At 43.7% G+C, this 27,221-nt stretch overlaps 1 protein-coding gene across 1 annotated transcript in view; it reads left to right on the top strand.

Annotated features, from left to right (window-relative positions):
• The window catches only part of STK10 (serine/threonine kinase 10), a 185,251-nt gene that overhangs the window by 106,957 nt on the left and 51,073 nt on the right, over nt 1-27,221 (top strand). Inside the window, exons 5-9 of the mRNA XM_040344536.1 lie at nt 2,713-2,785; nt 15,689-15,883; nt 17,464-17,545; nt 20,282-20,413; nt 23,352-23,861. Of these exons, the coding sequence (XP_040200470.1) occupies nt 2,713-2,785; nt 15,689-15,883; nt 17,464-17,545; nt 20,282-20,413; nt 23,352-23,861 (992 nt within the window). The remainder of the gene's footprint in view (nt 1-2,712; nt 2,786-15,688; nt 15,884-17,463; nt 17,546-20,281; nt 20,414-23,351; nt 23,862-27,221) is intronic.

A 27,221-nucleotide genomic window follows, 5' to 3' on the forward strand; every position in this document is an offset into this window, starting at 1 on the left:
TATAGGCATGGGGAAGGGTCACCGGGTGATGTCATCCAAAGGCCCCGCCCCTTATGTCACTGCCCATGGTATAAGGGCGGTGAAATAAGGGGCGGGGCCTCCTGATGGCGGCAGAAGACAGAGGGAGAAGAACTGGCAGAGGCAGAAGACATCAGTGGAGGAGGCAGAAGAGCTGGAGAGGGAAGAAGTCGGAACAGATGCCAGAGTTGCCTTAACAAAATATATTATTTACCTGTGTACAGCGTTTTATTTTTAACATTTTTTTTTTTTTTAGGTGAATGGGTAGGGGTATGATGTACCCCATACTCTTTTACATTCTCATTCATGGGGGGGCAAGGATCTTGAAGCCCCCTTGCTAATGGGGGCTTCCAGATTCTGATAAGCCCCCCCACCCGCAGACAGGGTTGTCAGGAATAGGCCCTTGTCCTCATCAACATGGGAGCAAAGTGCTTTGGGGTGAGGGGGGCACAGGACCACCCCTGCCCCAAAGCACCCCCCCATGTTGAGGGCATTCAGCATCGTATGTTCAGGAGGCTGCTCGCTTGTCCCCACCCCCTTTCCTGACCTGCCGGGCTGCATGCTCGGATAAGGGTCTAGTATAGATTTTGGGGAGGGGGGCCACGCTGTTTTTTGGCGTGGGGGATTTCCCTTAAAATTCATACCAGAATGAAGGGCCTGGTATGGTCCTGAAGGGGGGAATACATGCTGTTTTTTTTTTGTTTGTTTGTTTGTTTTTTATTTGGCTTGGGCTTCAAGATCATTAGAGCACAAGTAGCTTGCCAAAGTCAGATCAGTTAAATCAAGCAATCAATGGTTGGACCAAAGTTAGACTAACGTAGTGCAGGGAGCATTTTCAAATTTCGACCAGTTAAGACAGCTCTCATAACGAAAACTTGATTTTCACACATCATGCGACATGAGCTCCCAATGTCGGAGTATTTGTTGTACAAGTGTGAACCCAGCTTTAGGGTCTACTTACCGTTATTTAGTACACAGGCCTCCTTGATTAAATACAGATTAAATTGATCGTTTAGGTAGATCTTCATTTTATATAGATTTAGTAAACCTTAAATTGATTGTACAAATATTATACAGTCAGTTTGTAATGTGAGCTTTAGATTAAGCATGCTACTTTACAGTACTCTTTATTCCCCCCTATTCTTTCTGATTGATGGGACTCTATGGAATTGGAGTTACGGTATATACAGTAGAACAGGTTTCCAGCAAACATAGATGTTTGTAGAATGGAGTTGACTGGTGCTTGCGATCAAAGAAAGGTTGAAAAGATAGGGAACACCTGTTATAAGGATACTGCATACAACATTAGTCGTGGCTCCTTAGACATGTGGAAGGAAGTATGGTTCAATACTGCAATTAAAGTGGATGTAAACCCAAAACATTTTTTTTTTCTTTTTGATGTCACAATGTAGAGTATAAGATTCCCTATCATCTGTGCCCAGTTTTGCCACACAGAGTTAATCCAGCGCTGAGCAATCCTCTTTTAACGTTCAGTGAAAATTAACAGAATTACAGATAAAAACTTGCCAAATTATAAAGTCCGTTTCTCTGTTCTTGCTTTGTGTTACAGGTTATTTACATATCCTGGTAATATACAATGAACTTTGGATCACCTCATATTATGATAAACATAACATATGATAAACATGTCCAAGCTCTAAATATGTAAATAACCTGTAACACAAAGCAAAAACGGAGAAACAGACTTTATAATTTGGCAAGTTTTTATCTGGAATTCTGTTAATTTTTCAATGGACATTAAAAGAGGATTGCTCAGCGCTGGATTAACTCTGTGTGGCAAGACTGGACACAGATGATAGGAAATCTTATACTCTACATTGTGACATCCACTTTAAAGCGGTTGTAAACCCTCCTATCTTTTCCAGCCAAGGAAGCTGCCATCTTGGCCTTTGTTCAATCTTCAACTGCCATGAAGCTGCACATGTGATCAGTTATGACACCAGCCATTGGATGGTTTGACAGTTTGGTTGAGAGCACAACCAATGTGCAGTTAGCATTCCCGGCATGCCGGGAATGTTAACAGTTTTTTTAAGTGTTACATCGATGGGTTTACAACCGCTTTAAGTAAACATATCCATCAAGAATATCGATATATTGGAAGATTGACCCTGTTTGTTCCCATCATCCATTTAAACAGAACTGTATTACATCCTGCATTCTCTTATCATTTATTGTTATATTGAACCATTCTTCACATTCAGCTAAATCCATCCTGGCTTTTTTATACATTTTTGCATGTTTTGCAATTTTGCACGATTAGCACTTTGCACTTTTTTGCGACTTTGTGCACTTTGGGACTATTGATCATATATTCATGTTGTATACATTTGCTGTTTATCTATTTGCCATTTATTGGTTCACACATTTGTATCATTTATGATTTTATTGTAATTTAGGTACAGCACTTAGTCACTTTCTTGCAGTTTGCACGTTTTTGTATTTTATTTTTTAAGCGCAAGATCACTATCAATTATTATGTGGAAGGAATTACTCTTGTCACCTAAATGTCTGCTAAAGATAAAATATAGCTAATTTAAAATGTATTTTTTATTTTTATTTCGATTTTTTATTTTCTTACAATCATGTGATTTATTTTACATCAATAAATGCAAATTTCGCCAAATTGACAGTTGCGTTTTAAGAGAAAGTTTACTTCTGTCTGTTTATTTGCAGCGGATTTTGGTGTTTCTGCAAAAAATGTGAAGACACTACAGAGAAGGGATTCCTTCATCGGAACTCCATACTGGTAAGAAAGTAAATGTCTTTTTATAAAGTGTGGGAAATGTTTTTATGGGTTATGTAGGATCTAAAGTGAATTTCCATTTGAAGTTTGAAGTCACACCAGGCACACACTTTGCAAACGGCTCTCTTCAATTTAACTAATTCAATGCATGTGTGAGTTAGTGATATTAAACCCAAAAGCAAACATTTATTATATTGCTGCTTACCAATTCTTAGGCTATAAGAAAAACAGAAATGGATGGCGCGCACACCTAGTGAGATAATTTAATAATAAGACATTTTTGTGTAAAAGTGGGTACAAAATGCAACTGACAAAAGGCCATAGACACAGTGCATGGACATGCACAGGACACTGGGCTCAGCCGAGCTCAGAGGAAGGGGGTGCACCCTTGAAACACGTTAGCTGTACCCTGTGTTCTGTGCATGTCCATGCACTGTGTTTATGGTTAATGGGTTTATTGGGTAATGCTTAAGCACAAGATGTATGTGTGAAACGCGTCTTACATGACCTCGTGTTGGTGTCTTTGATGTTCTCACTTTAAACAATAAAAGGCAAATGTAATTCCTGGATGTGCAGCCATTTATTTTCTTACAAGTTTCGCCCGGAAGCGGGCCGGGGCTGGCACTCTACGAGAAATTCCACCTCAGGTTATCATCATACACCTGAAGCAGTGGCTCTTTTTCTTTGTACACTGTGTTTATGGCCTTTTTTTCGGTTGCATTTTGTGAGTACCCACTTTCACACAAAAATGTCTTATTATTAAATTGTCTCTGGTAAAAGAAAGGGGTGTGCGCGCCTTCCATTTCTGTTTTTCTGTTTTTCTTGTGGTTCCTTTGGGATTACCCCATCTGAGGAAGGCAGCATCCACCTAGCTTTGGGATACCATATATACCAGTGATGGCGAACCTTTTTAAGCCCGAGTGCCCAAACTGCAGCGCAAAATCAACGTATTCATTCCAAAGTGCCAACATATACAGAACTTGATGAGCGTGGGATATGATGTCTGGGGGTGAACATGTGACACATCAGAAATCATTGTGTATTCACTATGTAGTCAGTGTTTTGTACAAGAAGATCTAAAACTAGAACACATTTGTCAAAAGTTACATTTTTTGGAAGCTGTCCTAGCATTGTGCAATCAAATTCCAGTATCACTATAATAACTATACATTAATATTCAATACACGCAAGTTGCATGACAGGTGTACTTTAAATTACTAGTTGTTCAGTAGAAGCACTGGCTGAATGATAAACAAATCCTGTTACAGGGGGTGACATGCAACCAGCAACTCTCCAATGCAGCAGAACTTCCCAGTCCCCCCATTCCCTGCTGGCACACATTATGCTCTCTTTGGTTAAGGCATGTTGAGATCTGTAGTTCTACTCCAGCTGAAGACATACTGGTTGCCCTGCATTGCTGCAGCAGAAGACTACTTAGAAAATCTCTCATTCCTGACCATCTTCATAGACCTCAATGTCCAGGAAACATCCTTCTGAAAGTGAACATTCAAAGACAACTGTAGCAATGCTTTACCAATGCTTCACTCACAATGCCTGTGCAGTTCAATGCACGTCAAATGCAAACTTCCAGCAGCATCTCTACACCTCTCTACACCTCTAATGCCAGTGATTCTGGACTGTCTGTCATGTGACTCTGGTATCATGAAATACAGGGGGGTGTCAGGGACAAAAACTATATGTATTTACATCTCACACTGTACTGCAGTGATCTCTGCAAAATCTAGCAGGCATTCCCAGCCAGATAAACCTGAATAGCCAACACAAAGCATGAGACATCTGCTGTAACACAGACAGCATATAAACAACATTATTCTGACCATACAATTCCATATTTTGTGGCAATGTTGGGAACAAGAAGAAAAAAAAAGTCCCCAAGGAATAGATTCTATTTGAAGAGGCACAGTAACAGTGTACACAGCTAAACACATTTATTCCCCACACAGCATGTACACTTACTTTAACGATTGCCACAGCACTCCAATGCATCAGCCGACTCAGTCAGTTCCCGGGCATAAGAACGGCCTGTGATTGGGCAGCTTCAGTAGGCACCACCACGGCCCCCCATTGGCTCAATTCCCACCACATGTTCCGCCTGCCATCCAACCCGGAGCAACCCTTCATCTCGTCCACGCCCCATCCTAGACACAGCCCCCCATTGGCTCAATTCCCACCACATGTTCCGTCTGCCATCCAACCCGGAGCAACCCTTCATCTCGTCCACGCCCATCCTAGACACATCATCCCTGGCTCCAGAGACTTATGGGAGATGTAGTTCTATGTGAAGGGGAGCTGTGGACGCGATATACTGAGTCAGTACAGGATTTTCTCACGTGCCCACAGAGAGGGCTCGGCGTGCCGGCTGTGGCACGCGTGCCACAGGTTCGCCATCACTGATATATACCTTTCACACAACCATTTTATATAATATCTGTTATGCCACACTTTGGAAGACCTATTAGTGCTGGAAATGACTATGTTTTTTGTATTTCTACAATTCTTAGGCTAGGTTCACACCTAATCAAGCTGTGTTTCCGTGGGCATGGCAGCCCATTCATTTGAATGATTGAAAGATTCCTGCACCTTTTTTTTTAAATGCAGCCAATGGAGATTTTCTGCACCAAAAAACATGCTAAGTTTTCAGATACGTAGGGGTGGCATTAAGTATGAATGACAGCCCCGCGTGTCTGCAAAGGATCGGCATGGTTTGGGTTCAATTTAAACGCTGACCCACACCACACCCACCCACACAAGTGTGGACTTGGCTGTAGATGTTATGGCTACATTTTCTTTTAGGCTTTCTTTCTTTTATTTTCACATGGTGATCCAGCTAGTATGTAAAAAAAAATTTCAACAGAATAAGATCTCCTACAAATGTATCAGTTAAGAGAGTTGAGACTAACCATTTACCACTGGCGGGTACACTTTTTAAACCTTTATCCCAAAAAGAAAAATAACTGTTTGTGTGTTTGTGAGCTGGAATTTCTTTAGTGTATCTAAATCTGCTAGTACATCGAACACTCCCCTCCCCCCAGACTGACAATGCTATTGTCCCCTGTTTTCATTTATCCATAGTGGGGGCACTGTAATACAGTAGGTGTGTTACTGGCCAGTAGGGATGGGCTGAATGACTCCCTGTTTGGTTCGCACCAGAAGTTCGGAACTGAATAACGAACCCCTTTGAAGTATATGGGACCCAAATGTGAAAAAGGGTCAATATTTGAAGGCTTATATGCAAGTAATTGGGCATACAATGGTTATGGGGGTCTGGGTACTGCCCTGGGGGGAGAAGTATCGGTAAAAAAAACTTAATTTTTAAATGAGCAGTGATTTATTGATGCTTAAATTAAAAGTATAAAAATACAAAATTCCTTTCAATATTGTGTCCGGGGGGGGGGGGTAAAGGGGTACATCTGTACTGTTTATGGAAGCTGCTTCAGCAATAATTGCATTTATAAAACACCAAAAATTTAATTTTCCCTGCAAGCTTTCTTTAGTTTGTAAGCAACAGCTTGGGGAGCCAGTCTGTATAATGAGGCCACAATGTAGTGCACTGGAAACAAGATTAGATATTTTAATTTTTTTATATATTCTGGTGTCTCTACCACAGACTTTGGATTTCTACTTCTGTAACGGGTGCAGAAAAATAGTTTTTTGGGTGTCAGTGTAACCTTCACACCTTAACTCTATAGAGGTACTCTTGATTAAAGCAAGAATTAGCCTTGCTGTCAAAAATTGCAATGATATGCACCTGTCAAACAGGTGTGTAAAAATTAGTCTTTGGGTGTTATTTGTGCCCATGAAACCTACACCAAAAACATTCTTCCAGATGAAATCAACACCCACAACACTAGGCAGCCTAGAAGTCTTGCAGAGATTCCACATCCCATAAACACTTAATTGGCGACATCGGCATCAGGGGCTTCATAGCTGCTGGTAATCCAGGACTGATTAATTTTGATAAAATTTAGACTGTCCACAGAGTCTGTGGACAGACACATTCTATGATCGGTAACAAAACCTCCAGCAGCACTGAATGCCCGTTCAGAAAGCACGCTGGATGCAGGGCAGCCCTGCAGCTCAGTGGTATACTGGGCAAGTTCTGACGAGTGGTCTATTCTCATTACCCAGTAAGCAAGTGGATCGTCGACTGGAAATCTCTCCATCTCTGTTTTCCACCCTAGATAATCATCCACCATATGATGCAGATGCTGGCGATGGGATGTGGAAGCTGACAGCCCTAGGCGGCAAGGACTAAAAAAAAATGAAAAATGCATCACTAAGGCGGCCGCCTTCTCCACCGCTCCTCTCTTAAACAACAGAAGCCTCAAAACTATGTTTTCCACGATACTGTAACCTACCAATGATGGAGAAAAAGAGTTCGATAAACTCCTCTTTTAAGGTGTCCTCAAGAGATTTCATCTTCTGCACTCTCAGTTCTGAGACTTTCCCCTTACAATGGTGGTCAAGGAGGGTTGCCAACCATAGTGATCCTTTTTCCTTTATGCCATGTATTCCTGGGTCCTTTTGCAGGCTTTGAAACATGAGGGAGCCCATGCACCTTTCCTTCTCTGCTCTATCTGGCCCCCAAGTCGAGTCAGTGACCACATCATCATCATTGCCTCCATCCTCATTACCACTGAAGACAACTTGGCAGTACGCTGCGGCTGGGGAAACATGAATGCCAATTTGTGTGCCAGTGTTCTCCCCTCTTTGTAGGCTCATGTTCCTGCTTTCCTCAACCTCAGAACCAACATCTGAATGGAGTAATGGCTGTGCATCGTCAAGGAGTAAGTGGCTGACACAGTGTATAATAAGGCTTACATGTAAGTAAAATGAATATCTCCTAAACCTACAGGATTTTGGAGATATTCACCCTGCATGCAGCCACTGACATCAGCAGCGCATGTGCAGTGAAGGTCTGGCGTATTGAGGAATCCCGCGCAGTGACATCATTGCGGCTCCAGGGAAAATATCCGCTCTCTCTGCGTTGACCAGGATGCGATGCGGGGACCACGTTCTAAGGTTAGTATTTCATAATAAGCTAGTATGTGGTGCATACTAGCTTATTATGCCTTTGCCTTACAGGCAGTGCATTGTGGTCGTTCAGAGGGCCGAACAAAAGGTTGAACGACCTTATAATTCGATTGTTCGAAGAACGTCCGAACAGCCAAATTTCGGCCCAAACTCGTGCTCGGGCCGAACTGTTCGCCCATCCCTACTGGCCAGATCGGCAGGTAAAAATAGAGGGGGTGGGGGCCTAAAAAAGAAAACTGATGCAGCCATCACATCTAATGATTGGTATGCTGCAATTTGTCACATTCTTGGTTCTGGGTTTAATACCACTTTAAAACATTGCAAGACAATAGAGCGTCTCCTTTTTAATATTACTTCATAGAAGAGATTGATACAGATATGATCTTGGTGGAGGTTGTACTGTACTGCTAGCTGCTCTCCCTCAATTTCCTGCGTATGCAGCTTTGTTAGGTGATCTGTATCTACTGAAATGTGAAGCTGATAGATGTGGTGAACTAGCTTGGCGGAGGGCAACCAAAGGGTTTATGAGGAACAAACTGGGGAACTGCTAGACCATCATATACAGGGGATTCAGGGCGTAAATGTGAAGCGTGTTCCTATAGCACATGGGCTGTGTGCAAATGGCATTTTTATCAAAAAAGACATCCCTTTAGATTTGCATGCTCACTAAGCTAGATACCATGAAAGGGTAACTGCACTTTTGTGTGTAAAACAAATTGCACATAAAAATAATAATATAGTGTATACAATTGCAACTAAAGTCATATTGTAATTAAATGTTATTAAATATCTATCTCTTTCAATCTGCTACACTTACATTTTTTTTGTAAAATGCAATATGGCTACATGGAGGCATTCTGTACCCAGATAGAGTACAGAATGCCTCCTGAAAATTTCATTTCCTGCTTGTGTGATTGGCGTACTTATTTTTCCAGAAGTCTACATTAGTCTATGAACAGATTTTTAGCATTCCCTGCAAAAACAAAAAATTAAATTTTTGGTGAGATACTCCTAAAGGGACATCATGTCTAAAGGGCTGCAGACCCTGCAATTTTCCCATTAGAGCCCTGCAGGTGCATCAGCTGATTATTTATAAAATGACTCCCATTAGATTCACTCTGAACATGGACACACAGAAATGGCTATTTCTTCAGAATAACAAAGGTAGGAATCTGCAACATAGTTTGGTAAAATACCTGCAATATACATGGATCACCCAGAGGGGAATGTTTTTTTCGTTTTTCAGCAAAAGTGGAGCTACTCTTTTTAATCTGCACATCTTCATGAATGCCAGGATTACCTTTTTACGTTTAATACCGGAAAATTGTTCCTGATTGTTTCTTGCCCATTAACGTCAGTTAACCCCCCCCCCCCCCGCCCCACAAAGAAGGGGTTAAAAGCGCCTGTGTTGTGGCGCTTTTGAAGCTCTTTTCAGGCACTTTGTAAGCACTGCCCATACATTTGAATGGGCAGGGAGTTTTGGAAGCGCTAAATACAGCGCTCTTAAACCGCCCCAAAGATGCTACTTTTCCTAATGGTCCCGCAAGCGCACCGCCCGAGGTGTGAAATGTCACACTGAAATGAATGGGAGGCAGTCTTCAGGTGCTTTACAGGTGCTATTTCTATCGCTAAAACACCTAAAAACTGCCTCAGTGTGAAAGGGGTTTTTGTATAGCTTTCTTTGTGTGAAATCCCTGGTGTTACTGCCAGTCCCTCATGCCCGATCACACTAGGAATGAGCGCACAGCATGGTCAGTTTTCTGGCTGTTCTGGGAACTGAGCCTGGTCTTCTCCAATGATCAGACTAGTCCTGACACCCCCCCATGCACAGCCTTTCACTTGGAAGACCAGTGTGTTGCTGCTTCTTCTCCCCCAGCTCTTATGCAGCTGAGAACAGAGGGAATGTGATCATTTAAAAAAAGATGAGGGGGGGTCAGAAAAGATATTTATACGAGGTGGTAGCAAAATGTTTTGAGACTAGTTCTGTGGAAACACGCAAACAGATGGCATGCACAGTCAAGGAGCACCAACCTTCATAAATCGGTGTACCAAAAGATATCGTCCTGAGTACATCAGGAGTTGTGCAACTGGTGGTGCTATTCTGACCACGTGCGTTACAATATCTGCAATTTCATCATGGACAGCAAGTTAGAACAAATGTTTCTCACCGGAAACAACACGATCCCACTTCCGCAACCACCCTACTCGCTACACCCTACAGATTTGGCTCCTGTGTACTTTCCCCTCCTCCCAAAGATGAAGATCCAGCTCAAAGGTCACCATTTTGACACTATTGCGGAGATCCAGCGGGAATAGCCGAAGGTGCCCGACATATTTCGAAAAGAAGACTTCCAGGACGCATTTCCCAAGTGGTAGGATTCCTGTAAGCTCTGTATTGCTGTGCAGGGGGACCTTTTTGAAGGTGATGGTATGTAAACATAGCTAAATTACTTTCTTGTAAACTAGTCTTGAAATTTTTTGATGCCACCTTGTAATGTGTTTTTTTTAAATGCATACACAAATGTTTTGCTTTTCATTTCTGTTTTAAACTGAATGGGTTATTTTACGAAACAAGGGTTTACAATTACATTACGCATAGCCCCAAGCAAATATGTGGCTGAGATACATATATGTGAACTGTTTTTTTTTTTTTTTTACCTGAAAAAGGTCTTGCGATTAACACCTTTGTAGTTTCATTTTGCATTTCCCCACCGCCATTTCATTCTGCTCAATGGACAATGACCCCCTATTATAACCTTTGTCCAGCAATCAGGGCAGTGGCCTATGCATTATTAAAGCTAAACTAGGAAACACTGGAGTCACCTTTCTCTGCTACACTGCAAGTAAGGTAGATAAGATTAGGTAACTTTGGGGGAAATTGAAAAACGTCCCCTTTCAGTGGCGCTTCCCCCACTTTGCAAGGGTTAAATACTTGTTTACTTCTCTGATACCAGTAAAGTGCACCTTTGCTTATCTTTTTTTTTTTTTAACAGAAAAGTTTTATTAATAAAATAAAGAAACAAAACAAAAGATAAATCAGCAAACTGTGGTACAGCATGGTTTGACATTGTACGGATTAGCACATACATACATTCAGCATAACAGGTACAGGGCAACACACCAGAGATAGATCTGAATGGGTCTAAGTTGAATCACTGGGTAGAGTGAGGGTCAGCCAGTCAGGCCGCAGGACGGTGAGTCATGTCCCAACCCCCCTGGGGGGGGGGGGGCAGTGCGCCTCCTCCATACGATGAAAGGAGAAGCACTATGAATTCCCGGAGCAAACAGGAGCATTCTCAAACAGGCAGTGCCCTAGCTGCCACCCATGTCCCCCAAACTTTGTCAAATTTTTGGGGGCACTTGCGGCCCATGTAGGTCAGTTTGTATAGAGGTAGAACGGAGTCCACCAGTGCAAGCCATTGAGCCACCGTTGGGGGGCTCGCCAGCTTCCACTGTCGTAGCAGTGTTTTCCTAGCGTAGAAGCAGAGAAAGAATATTAGCAAGCCGGCGTGAGTAGACTGTGTCACGCCCTCTGTGATACCAAGAAGGAGAATCTTGGAGTCCAGTGGCACTCGGAGGCCAGTAGCAGCATTAATTTTTTCCACCACCCCCTCCCAGTATCCCTGCACGACCGGGCAGTCCCACACAACGTGGTAGAACGTTCCTGTCTCTCTCTGACATTTGGGGCATCGGTCTGACTGGGTACTGAATATCTTGGCAAGGCGCTGGGGGGTGTAATAGGCCCTGTGTAGGAATTTCAATTGGATGAATCTGTCTCTGGCAGATATGGTTGTTGGTATATATTGGACCAGCGCAGACTCCCAATCCTCTTCCGAGAGGTCGGGAATGTCCGCCTTCCAGACTCTGTGAAGGGGGGAATCCCCCTTTGAGTCGTCGCATGTAAGTCGGAGGTAGATGGAGGACACTATTCTATCAATTCCACGGGATATAAGGAACCTCTCTATCCTATGTGGCTCAACCGTAGTTGTCCTCGAGAACTGTGCCTGCGCCGCATGTTTCAATTGCAAATACCTGAACAGCATCCATGAGGGGAGCTCAAACGCTGCGCGTAGCTCCGGAAAGGGGAGCAGCGCCCCGGCCGGCATAATATGTTGTATTTTCACTATTCCATATCTGGCCCAGACACTAGGGTCCGGGATGGACCTGAAATGTGAGAGTCTTGGGTTGCCCCACAGCGGGGCGTGAGGCGAGATGGAGTCAGGGCCCGCGACCGCTGCAGTGACCCTATCCCAGACCTGGATCGTTGTGCGCATCGGGAGAGTAACCTGTGGGGCGGCCCTGGGTCCTCTATAGACCAGGTTGGTGAGGGTTGAGTAGGAGCCCATGACTGCGGCCTCCAGGTTTACTGCTGGGTTGGACCTAGTCTGCTGGAACCACCACCGGACTGTTACTAGCACTGCCGCCCAGTAGTATTTTTTGAAGGAGGGCAGGGCCAGACCCCCTGAGGACAGAGGTAGCTGAAGCTTGCGCTGCGCTATTCTGGGAGCTCCCCCACCCCAGATGAATGAGGAGACTACGCTATCCAGTTTAGTAAAGAAAGAAGCGGGGATAGGGACCGGGGTGTTACGGAATATGTAAAGCAGCTTGGGGAGGAACACCATTTTTAACAGGTTCACCCGCCCCACCGGAGTAAGGGGTAGTGTCTTCCAGGCCTGGCATTTTGCAATTAGATTCTGTAGGACCGGGTATAGGTTGTCATGTAAGTATTGACCTAGATTGTTGTCAATGTCCACTCCAAGATAGGGGAATTTGGAGACCTTACTCAGCGGCGTCAGGTCCGCTGTGGGGGGGGCAAGGTCGGACAGGCGGAATAGACTGGATTTGCCCCAATTAACACGAATCCCGGAGAACCCGCCGAACCTATCCACAATTTTGAGAGCTGCCACTAGGGACTGAGAGTCATCACCAAGGTACAAAAGGGTGTCATCCGCATACAGCGACACCCTTTCGGTCAGTGGTCCCACCTCCAGGCCCCTCACCTCGTGCGTCGAGCGAAGCATAATAGCCATGGGCTCGATGGCCAAGGCAAAGAGCCCCGGAGACAGTGGGCAGCCCTGCCTCGTCCCCCTGCATAAACGGAATGGGGCTGAGATGTTGCCCCCCGTGCGCACCCTGGCCGTGGGTGACCCATACAGCAATTTGATCCAGGCAATGAATTTAGGACCGAACCCAAACTTAGTCAACACTCGCCACAGGAAGGCCCACTCAACTGAGTCAAAGGCCTTCTCTGCGTCGAGTGAGGCCACAGCCCCGGTTGTATTCTGCTCGCGGAAAATTGCAATATTGGTGTGGAGCCTGCGGATATTTATATCCGTGCCCTTCCCTGGCATGAATCCCGTCTGGTCGCCATGCACCAGCGTGAGGATCACTGTGTTCAGCCGATTGGCCAGGATCTTGGTCAGGATTTTGGCATCCACATTGAGCAGAGATATAGGCCGATAGGATGAACACAGTTCCGGGTCCTTCCCGGGTTTAGGTATGACAACGATCACCGCCTCCATCATGGAGGCCGGAAGGCTGAGTCGCTCCAGTGCTGCGGTGAGCGCGGAGTAGAAGTAGGGGCCCGTCACCTCCAGGTTAGACTTGTAGAACTCCGTGGGGAGTCCATCGGGACCAGGGGTTTTACCTGCCTGTAGAGACTTGATAGCTCCCTGGACCTCCTGCAGCGTAATGGGGGCTTCGAGCGTCCGACTGGCCGCCGAGGTCAGGGAGGGAAAGTCCAGGGAGAGCAGGAATGTGTCCAGCTCATCCAGGGTGTATGACGCCCTGGACGAGTAGAGGTCCTGATAGTACCTTTCAAATCTGGCATTTATCAATAGTGGGTCCGAAATTAAGACATCATCCTCATCTCTTATATTGGCTATACACGAGCTACCTGATCTCTCAGTCGCCAGCCAGGCCAGTAGTCTACCCGCTCGTTCCCCCTGTTCAAATATTCGCTGAGTCTGAGCAAGGAGGAAACGACGGCATGAGGCAGCACGGATGAGTGCCAACTCCCTGTAGGCAGTAAGCATGTCAGCGTGCGAGCCTTGGTCAGGCGAGTTTGTGTACATATCTTCCAGTCGCACCGCCCGTCTCTCGGCTTCTGCTAGTTCCAATTTAGCTTCCTTCCGTACTTTGGCTATATTGAATTGATACCTGCCCCTGGCGTAGGCTTTGAAGGCATCCCAGGTCACCTCAGGGGGGGCTGAATGGTCATTATGAACCCAGTAGTCTCTAAGTTCCGCGAGCATTAAAGGTTCCAGTCTGTCGTCAGTGATCCAGTACCTGGATAGTCTCCACAGGCCCCGCGTTGCAGCGGAGTCAGTGGAGAGGTCCAACATAACTGGTGCATGGTCCGATATCCCCCGCGGCAAGTGAGACACCGCCACCACCCTGGACAAGACGGGGTCGGTGGCATAGATCAAGTCTATCCGAGACATGGTCGCATGAGTTGCAGAGTGACACGTATAGTTTCTGTCATACGGATATTTCCACCTCCACACATCACTCAAGCCATATGTCTCCGCCCACCGCGAGAGCGCCGAGTCAGTCGTCCGGTCGGGGTTCAATCTGTCAATGCTGGGATTGGGAGCCATGTTAAAGTCCCCTGCCCAGACTACAGTTGCCGAGGGGAAGTCGGCAACAACAGCTTGTGCCCTACGGAGTACTGTCATACCTGTCGTGGGGGGCAGATACAGACCAACAATTACTATTTCTAGTCTATCACAGAGAGCATGAATAATGACATATTGCCCATCCGGGTCCAGGCGGAGGTCCAGAAGAACAAACGGGAGCGCCTTATGGATTAAAACACTCACTCCACGGGAATGGGTAGAATGGGTAGAGTGAAAATAGGATCCCACCCAGGGTTTCTTAAGTGCTAGGACCTTGGACCCAGTAAGGTGGGTCTCCTGCAGTATGCAAATGTGTGGGTGGTATCTCTTCAAGAAGGAGAACACTAGGGATCTTTTAAATTTAGAATTTAACCCGCGCACATTCCAGGACAACACTCTCAAGGGGGCCATGACAACCATGGGAAAATAGGCATTGCTCCGTCATCACCTGGACCCCCGCCCAGCAAAAAGACCAGATTCCCTCCCCCCAGCGGCCATCCCACACCCATCAGAAGTAGCATCACACGCCCCTAGCGGCCAGCGTAAATATGCAGTTAAGATACGACGGCGTAGGAGACTTACGCCGGTCGTATCTTAGCAACATTTAAGCGTATCTCAGTTTGAGCATACGCTTAAAGTTGCGACTGCGTGGATTCGGACTTACAACGGCTTATCTACAGATACGCCCATCGTAAGTCTTTATGAATCCGGCCCTTAATGTACAAATTGCTGTGTCATGTTTGGTATATTTTTAGCTAACCTAAAGTTTTAACCTACCACATCTTTTTATATCGGTGTTACTAGAATAGCAGCATTTTACTGGTCATCTTCGCATATATTTTGAGTCATCGTTGTCATGTATAAAACAAGTCCTCCAGCTGTTGGATTACACTACTGAGCTTTTCTGTACAAGTTACATATGAAACAAATGACATGGGAAATTCTGATCCCTTTAGTTCATTGGTGTTTTCAGCATCACTTTCTAGTACTGGAAGAAATGGCAGGTTTAATTTAAAAATTGAAAATGCCACAGCTTGTTTTGTTAAATATTATAGCCTTTCGATATTCAGATGTGAGGGGAATGTTTTTCATCAATATGCTTTTCATTTGCATAGTTGTATGCTATGCCAAAGCCTCTTTTGTTCACACAGCAGCAAGACATAAACATGATAAACAGTTTACTAAAAAAAAAAACAATGACTTATAATTAATTGATGTCAATGTCTGTTTGCAGGATGGCCCCTGAGGTGGTGATGTGTGAGACTATGAAAGATGCTCCATACGATTACAAAGCAGACATCTGGTCCTTAGGAATAACGCTGATTGAAATGGCTCAGATTGAACCCCCACACCATGAACTTAATCCCATGCGTGTCCTCTTGAAAATCGCCAAGTCCGAGCCACCCACGCTCGCTGCCCCTTCAAAGTGGTAAGGATTCTGTGCTCTGGTTTATGGCATGGTGGAGAGGTATTTAGAACATAGTCCAATTCATAACAGGATGTATTGCTAGAAATTCCAAAAATATTTTTCTTCTGAACATACTTTGTAGAAGCTGGAATCTGCTTTATATTAGTGGTTGTTGGTGATCAAAACACACATTTAAGTGTTGCTGGATGTGAATGTGTGTTTTTATTTATGGAGTGTTTGAAAGGCAGGAGGGGAGAGAACTCAAAATGGGAATTAAGAGGTGGGGTGCAGAGCAATGGAAATATGAAAAATGCAGCCAACCATATCTCAGTTTCTCTTAAAGAATAAGTTTACCTTTCATAACGGGTTACATTTTACACCTATATTCAGGGTGTAACACGTAACATGTTATGAATGGACCAGCCCCCCCTGCTAGCTGTCACAATAATAAAAAAAACAATGTTCTGTGAATGTAAAATTACCAGGTCCAGCAGCCTCTGCGGCTGTCGGCTTGTAGTTTTCAATGAATTACCACGGCGCTGTGGTAGGTCATGCGCTATTCCTGTCAGATTGTATGTGCTTGCCCATACGGAGATGTACAGGCACACAGATACACTGACAGATCTGAAGGAGACCTGCATGGCACCAGAACAAAAAATGTGCATATATTTATTTTTTCTATAACGTGAACTTATTCTTTAGTTTAAAGAGACCCTCTTGACAGCCAATTTCCATAAGATTCTGTGGGCATTTGCCACATGTTCGGTTATTTACCTTTTTAAAAGCCTCCCTTTATTTAGACATCTAAAAGCCTTGAGACTGCTGCTGGGTGCCACCATCTTGATGGAGATATCAGAAGACTTAAGCCTCGTACACACAACCGGTTTTCCTGCCAGGAAAACTGCCAAGAGAGCTTTTGGCCTGGCAGTTTTAAACCCAGCAGTTTTCATATGGGGAAACACTGCGAGGAAGCATACACACGGCCAAAGCTCTCCCCTCAGTTTTCCCGATTGTAAAACCTCTCGTGTGTACACAGGGAAAGTTACTGAGCAGGTTCTCTGTTTTCCCGTCGGGATACCCGGCAGACTTTATACCACCAGGAATCCCGGTTGTGTGTACAGGGCTTCAGAGTTGTCACTCTAGTGACACTATAAAAAATATTTTATGGAAAGAAAAAATGCTGAAAGAAATCCTTTGCAATATATTTTTTATTTGCATTTTTTTTTTGCTAATGAGACCTCTTTTTAAATAATTGAACAATGTTTCCTGGTTAGTTGCTCTGAGTTTCTGTTGCTGCATATTGCTCTTTTAAAAAAAAAATATATATATATATGTAATGGTTATCCTCTTAAATTCTGATATTGTGTCACCATAATATTGTTCTGTGTGTGCCGAAATGTATCTTTTTCATTTTTTTCTATATACAATTAGACAATTTGATTGTTTGTCCTCTAAATCGTTGATTTCTGTCTGTTTTGTTGGGAGTTTTGCCAGATATGCATAGGGAAATGAGCAAGTGACAGAACAATGCATCAAGCTTTGGTCATGTTTTCTATCATATTGTATCTAATGACATCACAAACTGTTTGTGTCATTGCAAGGTCTCTGGAGTTCCGGGACTTCCTGAAAAAAGCCCTTGATAAGAACTCTGAAACAAGGCCAAGCGCAGCACAGCTCCTGGAGGTAAGCCAAACATCTTCAGAGACAATGAGCATTATCTACAAGATCTTAAAGTTTTTGGTAATATTGTTCTTTTGTTTTTGGTAATATTTATTTTATTATAGAGAGATCTTGTGTTACATCTATTCTTCTTCACTGCTCAAGGCTATATTACATCATGGCTGTACCCTATTTTAGATGGCCACATCATGTAATATGTCATGTTAATGAATGGTTGAAAAAACAAGTTCAAGTCCGAAAGTAGAAAAAAAAATAAAAAAAAACGAATTACAAAAAACACACGCCACTCTTTCCCATACATACAAAACCTACAGATACCCACCATTATTATGCACAGGTATACATATTGTAAGACCCATATGGCAGTACGCAAATTTAGATATTACCAAGTAAGAGCTTTTTGAATGCTTTCAAGGCTGTAAAGTGCATGTCAAAACACTCAACCTAAGATACATGCAACATGAGAGGGAGGACTGAGCAGGGATAGAGGAAAAGTTGAAATTTGAGCAAATCCTGTATATGAATGCAATGCAATCTTTCTCTTTGAAAAAAAAAAAAAAAAAAAAAACACTTTTATTCATTTTTTTTTTTTTGTCAAAGTGCAAGCTGAAGTTAGACGCTGATTGTCTATCATGCAGAGCTGCACCAGATTGTGCACTCTCCAGTTTTAGTAAATCAACCCCAGTATCTGGTCAGGTCTGGCATTTCAGATGCTAGAGATAACGTTTTTAAGCAGAATGATGCTTGAAGTGACCTGATCGGCAGTCCAAGATACCTTTTTAACACTATAATGTTTTACTGATTAGTGTGAATTCAGTCTGTAAGGGCAGCAAGGAATGGATACCATACTACTCACAAGAGAATACACCAAGAAAGCATTTCCTATAAAAAAAAAAAAAAACCTTTAGCCGCATTCCAAATAATAATTAATTCTGTTTTTATATTTATGTGGTATGTTTTTAATAAAATGTATTACTTTTTATCAGTGGTTATAAAGTCAATTTTTCCAGTTATATTTTTCTTTAATTACTACACTGATCACCTCCTTTTAATGTTTAATTAGCATCTTAAAGTATAACTAAAGTTAAAAAATGTTTTGTATAGAATGGAGAGAGATTAGAACACCTGTCAATTTTTATTGCTGTCTGTGCCCCCCTTTAAGGAGATTCACCCTCTATTTGTCCTGTTTATCGTTGTCCCAAATTGTGAGTTGACACAGTAGTCATCCAATGAAGACACTAGTTCTGGTGACACATTGGGATTCCCTCACTTTGAAGGAATTTTTTTTATCGCTGCCTGTTTTGTCTATGGGACAGAATGTGAAGGGAAATCTTCCCAGTGGTACATAAATGGCAAAGAAACAAAGTGCCCTTTTGTTACACTAATGAAGGTTGTACAAGCAATTAGGAAATATGCATTTAAAGTCTGGTGTTTTAATAGCTATATTAAAACATTATTGGGGAGGTCAACAAAAAAGTTACGCTGGCGTATCTATTGATAAGCCACGTAACTTCTAGTTTGCTCCGGCGTATCTTTGTTTTGTATCCACAAAACAAGATACGCCTGAAGCTGTGCTAGATCCGACTGGCGTACGTCTTAGTGCGCCGTCAGATCTAAGGTGCATATTTAAGCTGGCCACTAGGTGGCGTTTCCGTCGATTTCCACGTCGAGTATGCAAATTAGCTAGATACGGCGATCCACGAACGTACGTCTGGCCGACGCATTTTTTTACGTCGTTTGCGTTCGGCTTTTTCCGGTGTATAGTTACCCCTGCTATCTGAGGTGTAGCCAATGTTAAGTATGGCCGTCGTTCCCGCGTTAAATATAAAAAATTGTTACGTCGTTTGCGTAGAATGACGTCACCGTCGTAAACCTTGGCTTGTTCCGCTTTAATTTCGAGCATGCGCACTGGGATACCCCCACGGACGGCGCATGCGCAGTTGAAAAAATAAAAGTCATTTACGTCGGGTCAAAAAGTATTTACATAAAACACGCCCCCATCACATCCATTTGAATGGCGCGCCCTTACGCCGCCAAAAATACACTACGCCGCTGTAACTTGCGGCGCGCATTCTTTGAGGATTAAAAAAAAAAAGTTACGGCGGCGTAGTGTATCAGAGATACGCTACGCCCGACGCATATATGCGCCGATGTACGTGGATCTGCCCCTATAAGTTTTTCTTTACCCCTAAAGGGAAGTTCCACTTTTCTGCCTCCTTCCCCTCTCCTTTTCAATGTTTGCACACCTTTTTTTGGAGGAGGGGGGCAGGAGCTGGTACCTGGTTTTGACAGGTACCCACTCCCACTTATGCCCAGATCGCCTAGATGATCTGAGCAAAAGTTTGCCCCCCTCCTTCCATACCTGACCATAGGGACACATCACGCCTGCAGGACCATTCACAGGGTGCAGCACAGCAGGGAGCTGGCTTTGAAGCTTTACAGAGTTAAAGTTGACTTCCCGCAGTTAGCATGGCGGCCGCCTGGGACCCCAAGACCGGGGTGAATGACGACTGTGCTGGATCCCTGTACAGGTAAGTGTTAAATATTTCAAGATGGCACCAGTATTTTAAGAGCTACAAAAACAGCAAGTAGCAAAATATGTAAAAGATTAATCACCAGAGGATAGTTGAAACAAAAAAAGTTTATTTTGATATTAAAAATGCATATCATTGATCTTGTGTATACAACTGGATCAAGTGTACTTTCTCTTTTTACTAATTTTTACGAATTGCTTCCCAGCACCCATTTGTAAACAAAGACCTCAAAAAACGTGTTTTGCGGGATCTTGTGGCAGAAGCAAAAGCTGAAGTTTTGGATGAAATAGAAGAAAATGGAGAAATAGAGGAAGAAGAGCCTCCAGATTCAGTTTCTGTAAGTTGCCATCTTCACTTTAAAGCTCTGACTTATTTTGGCTTTTTTGTAAGGGCCAATCTACCTCGGATCTCTTTCCCTACCAACAATCAAAATGGAATCTGTTTCTCCTGTTATACCTAATACTCAGTAATGTAGAGTGCGCTAACTTATACTAGCCAAGGTAAATGGACATTACAAATATTTATTTTCTTCGCTGAAGGTTAACAAGAAGCAAGAGGGTATTAAACACAAAAGAAAACATTTTATTATATTGCAGCTTACCAATTCTTAGATGTCTGCTTTTGTTTTCTTTTTTAGGCTTTCTTACTTGCATCTCGTAAAACGCTTGAAAAAATGCCAAACAAGCAAAATCCCATTAATTTAAATGGCCCCTGTTCACATCTGAGCGTTTTGTAGCCTGAAGCAAAACGCCAGAAGCTCAAAAAAGTACATGAGCTTAATTTTGGGCCGATTACAGGGATTTTCCACATTGGTGACCTTTTGACCTGTGCAAAATCGTGGTAAAAACGCACGACTTTCTGCCTGAAATCTAAGCAGCCTTACACAAACCAATTTTGTTTTTATGTTGTCATAACATCAAATGAAAATTAGACCTTATAAATTGAAAAGGGAGTCTTGACTAATGGTCATTACCACAGTGTTTCTTTACATAAAAATTGCACTTATATAATATCGCTAGAAGATTACAGATTATATTTTGAGGTATAAAAGATGCCTATGCATTCCATTATGGCACAAAAGTAGACAACAGTAAATGCAAAAACTTGCAAGTTTCTTATGTTTCTTACAACAAGAACAATCCAGGCTATTAGGGGTTTTCGATATAATCTATTGGAATAAAATCTACATCCTAATTGTAAAGTACAGGACACAGAACTTGGGGCCAGATTCACAAAAGGGATACGACAGCGTATCTCCTGATACGCCGTCGTATCCCTGTTTCTATCTATGCGACTGATTCATAGAATCAGTTACGCATAGATATCCCTAAGATCCGACAGGTGTAATTGTTTTACACTGTCGGATCTTAGGATGCAGTACCGCGGCCGCCGCTGGGGGGAGTTCGCGTCGTAAACCAGCGTCGGGTATGCAAATTAGGAGTTACGGCGGATCCCCGACGGATTTTCGCGTTCGCTACGTCGCCGCTAGTCTAGTTTCCCGTCGCAAAGTTAGTCGTCGTCATTTTAGGTGCCCTAACTTTAGTCAGCAAACGTATTGCTGTCTAAAGTATGGCCGTCGTTCCCGCGTCAAAATTTAAAAATGAACGTCGTTTGCGTAAGCCGTCCGGGAATACGGAATTACGCTACGCGCGTCGCCGTTTGAAAAAATGACGTCACGGCATGCAAAGCACGATGGGAATTGCGCAACTGAGCATGCGCAGTAGGTCCGGCGCGGGAGCGCGCCTAATTTAAATGGCACACGCCCTTTTCAATTGGCCCGCCTTGCGCCGGAGGCCGCCGGCGTAGTTTTCATCGCAAGTGCTCTGTGAATCAGGCACTTGCAATGAAAACTTGCGGCGGTGTAACGTATCTACGATACGTTACGCCGCCACTCCCCTGTGTGAATCTGGCCCTTTAATTCTTATTCCTCGTAAACACTGGCGTACCTAAAGTGATTGTAAAGTCTATTATAACAAACATGTTATACTTGCCTTCCTTGTGCGATTGGTTTTGCACAGAGCAGCCCAGATCCTCCTCTTCTCGGTTCCCTATTTGCTGCTCCTGACCCCTTCCCCCTATTGAGTGCCCCCACAGTCAGCAGCTACCTATGGGGGGGGCACTGGAGCCGAGTCACAGCTCTCTGTGTCCATTCAGACACAGAGCCCCGACTTCGCCCCTCTCTACCCTGATTGCTTGGCTGACTTTGCTTGACCACCGCAGGAGCCAATGGCGCCGTTGCTAGGTCTCAGCCAATCAGGAGGAGTGTCCCGGATGGCTTAGACATTCGTAGACATTGCTGGAGAGAGATGGGGCTCAGATAAATAATTAGGAGGGTGATGGGCTGGCTGCTACACACACACACACACACACACTCACACACACACACAAGGTTTTTTATCGGAATGCATAGAATGCATTCCGATAAAAAAACCTTCTGCCTTTAAAATCCTTTAAGCATGCACCTGTGCAAGAGCCGTATTTGTTCCGTGCATCCCCGGGCGGGTAGTACCATTCAGGTCTATTGGGAGCCGTGGCTGCACAGACACCACCGCTACTCCAATTTGGCATCTGTGTGGGTGCGTGTCTACGAACTCCCATTTTCTGCATTCAGGGACAGGCACCCTCACAATTGTCAAATTGGGAACAGCTGTTCCAATAGACAAGCGTAGGAATACGCCGATGCACAGAGCACCTGTTCATCCCATGCAGGCAAACACTGCCCTTGCATCGGTGTACGCTTAAGTATACCTGTGTGAGCAAGGCCCGCGGGCATCATCAATTAAGTAAAAATGTTTGCTAATAAAAAACTTATACTGATTCAGGTTACATGAGTTTGTCAGTTTACATCAGTTTTTGCATTTGTTTTCTTGTTGAATAAACGAACTATAGAAGAAATTATGAAAAAAAAAATCATGGGTAAAAAGGACATAAGAAAAATAGACATAAGCAGACAGCATCCATTTAGATCTGTTTATCTATGCCTAAATGGAAAATGATGCAGCCTTGTTCTGTTTTAAAAATGGTTACCATGTGCAAGCTCATATGAATAAATTGCTGTTAATTTTTGATACAAAAACAGATAAAAAAACATACAAGTGGAATACCCATGGGAAAGGGCCTTCAGACTTAATATAAAAAGGATAAGCTTTACAGTCACTTTAAAATATGCAAAAATGACATGTAGGCCTGTGTTAATTTCTTCTTTTATATGCTGCTATGGTACATATTTTGGTCATTATTTTTACATTGATTTTTCGTTCCAATCTATTTTTTAGCCACCAGCAAAGAACGGGCAGTACTCCTCTGATGTGGAAAAAGACAAGCGCCCAGTTAGCAATGGAATAAAGCCTCTTGCAGAACATTCGAAGGACCAAAGCCCAGACAGCACCATAAGCAGCAAAGCTGACAGCAGAAGTTCTTCAGAGAATATTCATGTACAGAATATTCACAGTGTAGAAGATGCAAAGCCTGACATTATTATTATCAACCCATTGATTGAAGTAGATAGGAGCCACTCTGCAGCTGAAAATACTAGCCAAGACGGGAATAAAGACCACATATCCGTTACACCCAACAGTCACAAGCCAAGGAACAGCCAATATGAACGTCTTTCTACTGAGCTAATGCATAATGGAAGCATCAACTCTCCCTCTCGTTTCTTCGGTAGCTGGTCCAAAAGGGACTCCGACTCCGGCAGTAATTCTGCTTCAGACAGTGTGGATCTCAGCATGAACCTGTCCGCTGATCTTTCCATTAACAAAGAAACTGGTTCAATATCTGTCAGGGTAAGACAATGTTTACCCATGCCAGTGTGTTTTAACATTTCTTTAGTAAAACATAAGTGAGATTTGATGGCTTTTCAGCAATAACTTGATAAGCACCATTGAGTCATAGTTCAACTGTGTCATTGGTGCTGCTCAGTGAACTTTTATCTTTTAGCCTCAGTTCTGTTTCCCACAAGGCCTATGAAGTTTGAGTGTTTTGCATCTTGAGCTCATTGAACTGACACCAATTGCAGCTTCCTGCTCGCCATTCTGTAGAGCCAGATGAAAGTTTAGCAGTTCTTGTTAGATGGGTCGAGTCTCTAGTGGCACCAATATAGCTTGAGTCTATTTGGTGCTGAATGAAAGCAGAGTAATGTGCCTGTGTGCATTTGGTTTTATCATAGAAGTAGGAAGAAGGCAGAATACATAATGTCTGCAACAGATGTTTGGCATTTTGTAGTGTAGAAAAATACCGTAAAACATCTGATGGATTGCTAAGGGGTAACACATTCACCTTTCTTTCCCTCCAGTATGTTTTTCTACAAAGTCTTGTTGAATGTCTTGGTATGATCTTCTTAAGACCCTTTAGCCTTATTTATGCTTACTTTTTTATTAATTGGATTTACGGTTTATTTTTGTGATTTGGACAGCATTATCGGCATGCTTTCACGCATTTTTCAGGTGGGAGACAGCATTTGTGTGATAAATCATATCGGCAGCATAGATTTTTTGTTTCTTACAGGTGGTTTGTTTTTGGTCTTTACAAACATACTGAAAATGTTGCAGAAGAAGTAACATTTAATATTTCCCTTAGCAGGCCAAGGGTAAAGAGCGCATGAGAGTTTCTTGTCATTAACCACTTAAGGAAAAGTAACTAAATATACCCCTGTTAAAAGAGTGTATCATACATATACTAAAACAATGTGCATATAAAAAAAACATACACATAAAGTGAGCTGAATAATTGTGAATAAATGTTCAAAACGTTCATCCAGTGGTCAAAAATAAATTGTAACAAGCCAAGTCTATAAGTGATTCAATTTCAAGTGATTAAACTTTCAGGTGTCCACTTAGTCTTCTTGAACAGTTTTCTTTAAACATTCCACCACACCATAAGTGCTCAGTGACTCCACACGCTGAGGAGTTGCGCTTACCAATAAGACATGCCTCGCATTCACATGCTTGGCAAAATCGCACAATCTCCAAAGGCATCAAAACGACTCCACCAGTGCTCCAGCACCTCAATGTCATTACACATGTAAAAATAAAAATAGCTCCAATGGTGAAGTATTTCAAAATTATTTATTTAAAAACAACACAAATTGAATCACTTATAGACTTGGCTTGTTACAATTTATTTACCCTTTCGTCTTCCAGGACAGCCCTGTAGATGTAGCTCCTCCCTCCGGGACAGGAAACACAATCACCCCCAATCATAAAAGGCGGTCCTCCAGGTCCTCTCCTCAGTTTTTTGTGTTTCCTGCCGGACGGGAGGAGATACAATCAGGGAACGTGTTTGTTTGTTTTTTGGTGTGAGAGAACCTACCTCAGCCTTCAGCACTCCTCTGGCCCTAGGGGTAGAGAGCGTAGCTGGAGTCTCCTCCGCCGTGAGCTCGGCGAGAGTCGGACCCCGTTGACGGTGGGATCCGTCCCCTGTAGTGATCCGGGTGGCGTGGCCGCGAGGGTGAGAGACGCCATCGATTCGGCGCGCCACTTCCGGTATTCGATGAGGGGGCGGGTTCCATGCGTTCCAAAGAGAGGAAGGAGTATTCTCGGCGGAAGCGCGTCATCAGGGGGCGCCCGGAAGTATCGTTCCTACTTCAAAAAAGGGCGCGGAGGAGACTCGAAGGACCCGGCGCTGGTGTTTGTTCAGGGAGACTGAAAACGATTACACAGGACCATGGAGGCAGCAGCGGCTATTTCCGATCCTGGTCCAGCAAGCACCGGTACCTCTCAGGTAAGGCCTGGTGACGGCACATGGCTTACTCTGATAGGTAGGGGATTTTTACCCCAGATACCCCCCCCCCTAGGTGGTGAACCTGTTTGGTGGAGGTTTTTTCTTTTGCACCTTCTAGGAACCTTGTCACAGTGGTGAATGAAGGTTTAGCTGGTTGTAATGTGGTCAAACTGTGTTGTTTATTTTAACAGGTCAAGGCCCATGATAAGAACCAGCCTCCTAGGAAGAAATGTGCAGTGTGTGGGACAAAGCTAAGTTCTAATTGGGATAAGCCTTTATGTCCTGACTGTGTTAATAGCTTGGTTAAAGAAAGTTCGTTAACCACTTGTAACCAAATGTTATCATCTTTTAAAGATGAGATGGCATCCACATTTCAGTCGTTTAAGGGACTGATTGATAGGATGCAGGCTCCAGCCCCGTCCCTAACTAGGGCCTCTAGTACTCCTTCCTTACAAATTCAGGAGGAAGAGGAGGAAATTAGAGACAGAACTCCCAGATCAGTTGTTTCCTCTCAGGCAGGTTCAGCATCTGAATCAGAGGGAGAGGAGGATTCCTCCAGGGCGGCCAGATACAAATTGTCATTGGATGATGTGGGGGATCTCCTGAATGCCATCTATGACACTTTGGATATCCAGGAAGAACAGGTTCAGCTCTCACGGCATGACCTCATGTATCAGGGGAATGCGACCAGAACCAAAGTTTTTCCGGTTCATAAGTCTTTGATTGATATGATTCTGCGAGAGTGGGAACAACCTGAAAGAAGACCCTTTTTTTCAGGCAGCCTCAAACGTAGGTTTCCATTCGAATCAGATGTGTCTCATCCTTGGAACAAGGTTCCTAGACTGGATGCCCCTTTAGCCAAGGTCTCCAGGAGGACAGATTTGGCATTTGATGACCTAGGTTCCCTTAGGGACCCAATGGACAAAAGGGGGGACCTACTTTTGAAAAGAGCTTGGGACGCCTCTGCGATCAGTTTAAAACCAGCTCTATCGGCTACTTGTGTAGCAAGAAACTTAGAGTGTTGGCTCTCCCAGTTACAGGCACACATCTTGGCCGGTACCTCTAGACAAGAGCTTTTAAAATCTTTTCCACTCTTGTTCAAGGCAGTGGGTTTTCTAGCTGACGCCTCAGAGGAGTCAGTAAAGTTGGCTGCCAGGTCAGCAGCCTTGGTCAATGCAGCCAGAAGATCAGTATGGCTAAAAACTTGGACGGGAGATGCCGCCTCAAAATTAAAATTGTGTGGTCTTCCGTTTTCAGGAGATCACCTTTTTGGACCCGGCCTCCAAGAGGCTTTAGAACGTACTCAGGACAGGAAGAAGGCCTTTCCTGAGAAAAAGAAAAAAGCCGAAGGAAAGAGTTTTTTTCGTGGCTTCAGGGGTTCAAACTTTTGGCAAAACCAGAAGAAGGAAGGCCAACCCAAGAAG

Source organism: Rana temporaria, chromosome 3 (assembly GCF_905171775.1).
Source record: "Rana temporaria chromosome 3, aRanTem1.1, whole genome shotgun sequence".
NCBI lineage: Eukaryota > Metazoa > Chordata > Amphibia > Anura > Ranidae > Rana > Rana temporaria.